This window comes from Lampris incognitus, chromosome 11, assembly GCF_029633865.1.
Source record: "Lampris incognitus isolate fLamInc1 chromosome 11, fLamInc1.hap2, whole genome shotgun sequence".
In the NCBI taxonomy this organism is placed as follows: Eukaryota; Metazoa; Chordata; class Actinopteri; order Lampriformes; family Lampridae; genus Lampris; species Lampris incognitus.
In genome coordinates this window covers 16312539-16320870 of record NC_079221.1, presented here as the reverse complement: position 1 = coordinate 16320870, position 8332 = coordinate 16312539, and the positions used below count along the sequence as shown (strand labels likewise).

At 45.8% G+C, this 8332-nt stretch overlaps 1 protein-coding gene across 1 annotated transcript; it reads right to left on the bottom strand.

Annotated features, from left to right (window-relative positions):
• Nucleotides 1–2583: 2583 nt before the first annotated feature.
• Nucleotides 2584–8080, bottom strand: LOC130120758 (frizzled-7-A-like). The gene has a single exon (XM_056289477.1). It carries the CDS (start codon nt 7611–7613, stop codon nt 5901–5903), a length of 1713 nt encoding a protein of 570 aa, XP_056145452.1. The 5' UTR covers nt 7614–8080; the 3' UTR covers nt 2584–5900.
• Nucleotides 8081–8332: the final 252 nt, after the last annotated feature.

Below are 8332 nucleotides of genomic sequence, written 5' to 3'. Positions count from 1 at the left end.
AGAGTGCAGCGATTCTATCACTGCAAGGAGGGCCGTCTCTGTCGAGTGACCCACCCTAAACCCAGACTGGTTGGGGTCCAGGGGGTTTTCTGGTGGAGGTACAAAGAAAGTTGGTTAAAGACAGCACATTCTAAAGTTTTGGATAGAAAGGGTAGAAGGGAAACTGGTCTGTTGTTTTTGATGTCAGAGGGGTTAAGTGATGGTTTCTTGAGAAGGGGGTTAACTCTAGCAGTCTTGAAGGCAGATGGAAAGCATCCAGTGTGGAGGGAGGTATTGATGAGGTGGGTTAGATAGGGAAGGAGTTCAGGTGCTATAGACTGAAGAAGAGGGGAGGGGACCGGGTCAAGGGAGCATGTGGTGGGGCAACCGGATGTGATGAGGTTTAGAACCTCATTGGGGGAGAGGGGAGCGAGGTGGGATAGGGTGGGATGTGGAGAGGTGAGGGAGGGTGCAAAGGGTGGGATAGCGCAAGCAGCACTAACCAGGTGGTGAGAAAAGGGGGCTCTGATGTCATTTACCTTCTTGTCAAAGAAGTTAGCGAAGTCATCAGCGAGAAGGGAGGAAGTAGTAGGAGGAGTTGGGGGTTGAAGAAGTGTAGAGAAGGTTTCAAAGAGTTTCTTAGGATTAGAGGCAGAGGATAGGATTTTAGAGCAATAGAAGGCAGCCTTAGCAGCAGAAAGGGAGGAGGAGAAAATGGAAAGAAGAAATTGGAAGTTGAGAAGGTCCTCTGGGAGTTTGCCTTTTCTCCATTTGCGCTCTGCCACTCTCAGGCTCCGTCTGTCAGTACGTACTGAGTCGGTCAGCCAAGGGGCAGGTGGAGTTGGGCATGCAGGCCTGGAGGTGAGGGGACAGAGATTGTCCAGAGAAGAGGGTAGAGAGAAGAAGATCAGTAGCAGTGTCAGGGGGTAGGAGAGAGAAAGATTCAGGTGTAGGGAGGATAGAGGTAACAGAGGAAGAAAGATCAGTGGCGGAGAGAGAGCGGAGGTGTCTACGGGTGGAAACCATGTGGGTAGGGGAAGGGGCTGAGGGGGGTGAAGACAGGGAGAGAGAGTAGGACATGAAATAGTGGTCAGAGAGCTGGAGGGGAATAACAGAGAGATTGGAAATAGGACAGTGTCTAGTAAAGATAAGGTCCAGCTGGTTGCTGGCCTTGTGGGTAGGAGGAGAGGGTGAGAGGTGAAGGTCAAAGGAGCAAAGGAAAGAGAGAAGAGGATCTAGCTTGTTAGTGTGGATGCTGAAGTCACCGAGAAGGATAAGTGCAGAGTCATCAACAGGGAAGTGCGATTGTTAAAAGATGCATGTTGAGTGTTTTTTGTAATTTGACAAATATTGTTTATATTATTAAAAAGATTTCAAGTCTGTTTTTGTTTGTTTTTGGTTTGTTTTTTGCTGTTAAATAAAGACTTGTTTTAAAGAAAATCTCTCTCTCTCAAACTAATGCAAACAAGCGGCTCTATAACCAGTTTGCGATTGTGGCTTTGGTTAATGGATGTGTTAGAGGTTTGAAGCTTCGCCTTTGAGTTTTTTCCTTAAGTGGTATCCGTAGCTTTTGTTTACACCACCAAGATCCTTTTTTGGTCAGAAAGAAGGGGCTTGTGTGTGTGTGTGTGTGTGTGTGTGTGTGTGTGTGTGAGAGAGAGAGAGAGAGAGAGAGAGAGAGAGAGAGAGGCCGAGGCAGAGTTCATGTCTTTAACTAAGAGTTACTTGTATACTGCTATTCAACAATAAAAAACACCTTTTGCTATTCGTCTGTTTATTTAGTAGCCAAGACCCACACGCTATAGGCTATGCCGTGTATTACGATGGACAAACAGCCCAAAATAGAAATGTTACAACACTGCTCACGTTGCTGTAGCTAGCCTAGGATCAATTTTAAGGTTTGCTGCTCGAGCGGGGCAGATTGGCTCTCCTACCGGTTTGGGTGGCTGCTGGTATAAACAAACTCTGACCCGGTCATCACCCCTGTTTACCAATCCTTGGCAGCCCGCGGTGCAGCGTCGCCTTGTGGCCGATAGAGGGCGACCAAGCACCATAAATCCTTACAACAACACAATTCTTTGAAGAGGCGACGAGTTCGTAATGATAGAAAAGCAATAACCTCGTTTTAATGTGTTTATCCCCTCCAGCAAATACATGTCAGGTCTGTACCGTCAGCTTAAGGAGGGGGCACATCTGGGATGGAGTGATATCGCTCTGAGATTTGAGTACTGAGGCTGCGGCAGTGCTCTTCACAACATTATCTGCTGCGGTTGCCAATATTTCCCCCTTAATCATTCATATGGGGGTCAGTTCGGGCTAAATTTTAGCAAATCGTTGCAATTTGAGGCTAAAACACGGAATAGGTCTTGACTGCAGGGATGTCATCAGTGTGAATAACATAGCAGGCTATGTGGAATCATGGACTAAGGAACATAATCTGGTCATAGATGACTAAAATCTACCACAGAAGATATGGAAACGTGTCACTGCCTTCAGGAAAGGTCTGGCGTTTGATGTTGCCGTAAAATGAACATCTAACACAATCCCTGAACACAAAGCAGAAACACCTGACACGTTAAAAAAAAATCTAATTGCTTTATTCGGTGAAACTGTACATGTACAAATGGATTTTCCCCCTAAATCATTCAAAATTAAGTAAAAAGGCAAAAGAGAGAGATTATCTTCATAAATACATATTCTTTTTTAGGAAACAAGTTATTTACAATGATTCTGTACTAAGTAGGTAACTTGCATATGTCCCAAAACTACACACACACACACACACACATTCCTTCCTTAGTAAGCCGTGGCATTAAAACACAGCAGGCCAGTCTGTCTCTGATATCATTTAAATTGGCAGCTCCTGGCTGGTACCATGCGACAGGGCCGAGAGGCTCATAGCTTTCACAACATTATCACACAACTGAGGTCCATCTCTGCAGGTACACCTCCGGGCAAGTTTTTGTCCTGCTGTACCAGGGCTCGGCTGATCCCATCTGACTACCTTAAAAGACAATTTACTCGACAGCATTATCTCAAGAGATACAATGCACCTTTTGTTGGATTCTTCTACTGGCCTTAGAAGATTTAACATGCATTTTTCAAGTGACATTAAGAAAAACTAGGATTTTTTTATCCTTGAACAGTTTCTGTATAATACATGTCTTTCAAATTTGATTTTTTACAACGACAGACATGCAATTTACAGAACCAATTCAGGTGGCCAGTCACATATTCTACAGGGGTGTGTACACATCACACAGTAAATAGTGAACAAATGTGCTCATTCGGACAAAAGACATCACATTACAGTTCACTGCTGCCAACTGAAGGCCTCCTAACTCCAACCTCCTTACTTGGATGAAGACTTTCCCTGTGATTTGTGTGTTGACCGAGTTTCACATGCCACAGGACAATATTAAAATGGAAGTGTAGAATTTAAAAAAATACATGGCCATAAACCAAAATCTGTTTTGTTTTTTCGTTTATATTGTTTACCAATTTCTCTTTCTGGGGACAGTATGATTTCAGTCACCCTTTCTTGTAGCCTCAACAGTCACTCAGTATGTCTTTATGCATGCTCAATAATCCAGGTAAGGAAATCACAGGAAGTTGAATCAGTTCATCTGGACACAACGTTTATTGAGAGAAACATTTCATCACTCATCTACGTGACCTCTTCAGTCGAGACCGAAGATAGATAGTTGCTCAGTAATCACTCGAAAGACCCTTGCTCACAGGTTACCGTTACAGGTAAAGGGAATAATCAGTTGCACCAACCAATGCATAACCAGCAGTGGGTTTTCTGCATAAATTTGACTAATATTATCTCATCAGTTATTTTGTGCTAGTTACTGCAACACATCATTGCGCCATCTGCATTGGATTCAAATTTAGCCGACAAAGCACAAACCCCCTCCAAAAAAAACCCCAAATTCCATACGACCTGGTTTGGATTATTGCATGGTTTCTATTTCCATTGTAGGTAAAGCTTATTTCACTCTCCTCTTGTATTCAAATGAAAGCACCTGTGTGAGAAGTGAAAACCGAACAAAATACTTTATTTACTATCCTGATGCTGTTTTTACAACAGAAATTGGACTCAATAGCATTCAAAATAAAAAGAGTCAATTATTGTTGGGGTTTTTTTTCTATCCGAAACTCATGACCTTTAACCTTTTGTAGTGCAGCACTTTCATTCGTCATAGGTTTCTGGGGATAAGAGTGAGCGGTACATTTATGAAAAGAAATAAATATAGGTTGTTTATCTGTATGTAGATGACAATTAAATGTTCATATCTGTGGGAAATGTGTATACCGTAACAGAGGTGATTGTCAGTCCTGGGCTGGCAGCCACAACCTAATGGCGGGGAATTTTTTCAGTCAAGTGGTGGCGAAAAAAATCCCATTGAGCTCCTCATACAATTAAAAGGAAAACAGAGAAAGCATAGCACGTCACCTAAATCATAAAGGTTACCAACAATAGCCAACAGAAGACGATGGAGATGAATGAAAGAAGAACAGGGCGGGGCTGAAAAAGAGGCAAGCATATTCACCAAAACCTTTCCCTCAATAATTTAAGGTTTAAAAAAACCCTACTGGACCGTCTAATTAGGCAAAAGCCCTTTGGGATTTTTCTTAAGTATGACAGACTCAGGCAGGATTCTTAAAAGGATTTTCCGATGCCGTTTCTAAGACGCCCCTTTGCCTGGGATCCAATAGTCAGGGACCACACACATATCCACAAACAATAGGCTGCTCTGTCTCCATTACGAAACAGTGGGCTGGTTTTCTTTCTTTCTGCATGCGTGTGTGTGTGGTAAAACCTTGCTGTTCATCTCCAACCACTCAAATTACCTTTAAAAACAACAATGCGGCTGATAATAAGGAACTCTTCATTCATTATTAGGGTGAACATTTGTGACAGAAGTGAAGATTCACCTTCACACAACCTCAGAACAGAACAGACAACAGCTTGCAATTCAAACTGCAATGGGTGTTTCAGAGCGCTTCCACCGCCGTATTTAACTGTATTTTAATTCTTTAAAAAAAATCACTATTATGGTTTAGGTATTAAGCTAACACCCTTACTCAGCATGACCTGTTAAAAGCAAGCAGTAGGGTTTCTGATTTAAGGACACTTCAACAGTATACATCACTACTGACAGACATGACTGATGCTGCAATTGGATCTATGGTTCAACCGACAGTCAGTTATGGAACAGGTCGCTCAACTTCTGTAGCATGTTGCATTTCATCCAACCGAGACCTATATACATGAATGCATTTTACCAAAAATGATCATTTCTAATTTTACACATGTAACCAGCGATTTCTAGTCTCCTACGTGATTACATTTCAAAAGTAACATCTGCGTTAGAGGCTGACCTCATCGGTTCAGTCCTTGGACCAGAGAGGCCAGATTTCATCTAAGGAAACACAAATCAGGGTTTAAATCTCTCCTCTCTCCGGCCATCCCAGGGTCCACAAGCCGAGTACTCACAACACTGTGGGTTCGATTCTCAAACTGCTCATTTGTCCACCCGTGTGTTTTCCCTGTTGAGTACTGAATAAAGCAGAAACACCATTAAAAGCAATTTTTTAAAGGTTTTTTGACAAACTGTCCAAGGTGATGTCCAATGTGTTCGAGACTGAACTCATATCCAAATGAGCACGATTTGTGCAACACAAAGTCTGGATTGCTATTAACACCTGGAGAAAAAAAAATCTAATATTATAAAACAGGCAAACTGCCCCGTCCATATATCTGCTCAGTTGCTGTCCCAGACACAGATACTATCACTGTCTCTCTCAGTTGCAATTAAAGCTTTTTGAAACCACATTTTCTACTATTTCCATTACTTGATGGCTAGGTTGGTATTCCTGCTTTTCAGGAGGTTTTTGACCCATTTGGTCTTAATTTATACTGTTGTCTCCCCCTGGTTGCCATTGCTTAGTCTTTTATAAAACCTTCTCCATGACTGGAGCGTCTTTCCCGACCAGATCCAGAACCCAGAAGTGATTCCCACTATCATGGTCATCAGGTACTTGATCATAAAAACGGTGAAATCAGGGGTCATGGGGGCAAAGTTGTGAACAGGGCAGGGTACGGCGAAGCGTTTACACGTGTGCATGTGCCAAGTTTTCTCCCACTGCTCTCTGAAAGCCTGTTCATAGAAATAACAGGCGATGACAATGGTGGCGGGGACTGTGTACAGGACGCTGAACACCCCGATCCGGACCATAAGCTTTTCCAGCTTCTCCGTTTTGGTGCCGTCATGCTTCATGATAGTCCTGATCCGAAAGAGAGACACGAACCCGGCGAGGAGGAAGGAGGTTCCGATGAACAGATACACAAAAAGGGGGGCCAAGACAAAGCCACGGAGGGACTCCACGTTGTAGATACCAACAAAGCAGACGCCTGTCAATATGTCGCCATCCACTTGGCCCATAGCAAGGATGGTGATGGTCTTCACAGCCGGGACAGCCCAGGCGGCAAGGTGGAAATACTGGGAATTGGCTTCAATTGCTTCATGGCCCCACTTCATACCCGCAGACAGAAACCAAGTCAGAGACAAAATGACCCACCAAATAGAGCTGGCCATGCCGAAGAAGTACAGCACCATGAACAGTATGGTGCAGCCTTCCTTTTTCGTACCTTGCGCCACAGTCCTGTACCCGTCGTCTTTGAATTTGTCAATGCACACAACTTTGTCATCCAAGAAGAAGCCGGCAGCATAGGCAATAGCCACCATAAAATAGCAGCCAGACAAAAAGATTATGGGCCGCTCTGGATACCGAAACCTCCTCATGTCCACCAAATATGTAAGAACCGTGAATAGGGTACTGACACAGCACAGAATGGACCAGATACCGACCCAGAGGCGGCCGAACTTCACCTCCTCCTCTCGGAAATACATGAGGCCGTTGGGTTTGGCGGGTTCACACGGGGCACCGCAGTCTTTCACCCCCATAAATCGGTAGCCGAGGTAGGAGGGCAACTCCAGCTGCAGCGGGCAGGAAAACTGGTGGTACTGGTGGTGCTGGTTGGTTCGGCCGATGTTCGGCGGCTGCAGGGTCATCAGCTCGGGTACGAAGGGAGTGGCGGAGGAGGTCGGGCTCCCGGAGGAGTCGGAGGTGTTCTGCCCCACGCAGATCTCCCCCGCTCCGTGGACGGGGAAGTTCTCGCAGCAGAGCCGCTCCGGCCACTGGAAGCCAAATTTGTTCATGAGCGCCTCGCAGCCCTGCCGTGCCCGCACACACAGGGACCGACACGGCGGGATAGCCTGCTCCAAAACCGTACAAACCGGCGCGTACATGGAGCAGAGGAAAAACTTGAGGTCGGCTGAACACTGGACCTTGACGAGGGGATAAAACTGATGCACCTCCAGCCCGGCGTCCTCCTGGTTGGTGTGGCCCAAAAGGTTCGGCATGATAGTCTGGTTGTAGGCAATGTCCGTGCATAGCGGGATGGAGATGGGTTGGCAAAAGCCGTGCTCGGGGACAGAAATCCCCTTTTCGCCGTGGTACTGAGCCGAGCAGGGCAAGGAGAGCCCACTCATTATCCCCCATATCCACAAAACGAAGACAGCTGCAGACCTGCCCGATGTGTTCTCCGACTCCGTCGTCGCCATAGTTAAGGGAGGAGGGGGAGGGAGGCAAAAGAAAAAAAAACTTTGATCCAAGTCGGACGACTTAAAACACGACAGAAAATTCGGCAGTTGCGGTATAACCCCCCGCTTCACCTATCCGGTCGAAACCAACTAACTAGTCTCAACTCGGCCGGCAAACATCAGAAACGAGATTCGCCCGGCTTTGTCGAGAAAATCGGCGTTATTCCTCAACGAGACGTTCAGCGTGGTCGCGGCGCTCTCATGACTCCTTGAGGGTCTTTGTAGATGACTGCGAACACGGTCTTCTTTCACTCAAGCGTCCCAATCAAAAAAGAGTGTACAAAACCTCACTGTTCCCCCTCTTTCTATTCGAAGGGCAAACTCTGCAGCGCACAGCCGTTTGGCCGATACGACTTTGAAGCAAAAATAGAAGAGAGAGGGAAAAAAAAGAAACTTGGAAAAAGCTTACATTACCATCCGACAGATACGCCGCCTTCCTTTCGCAGGAGACTGGAAGGGGCGCACTCACTGTGCCGTGCCGTCAGTTTCAAGACGCCCGCTCCATTCACAAGACACGCTATCACAGGGCGGGGCGCCTGGAAACCGATGCCGCGTCTCCACCAATAGCAGCGTTTGTTTTCCTACCGGTCCTCTTTCCTGATTGGAGTTTGGCTCCATATGGCCCCAAGTCGATGAATGTAGTCATCAGTACTGGTATGGATGGAAACACGTTGGTTGCG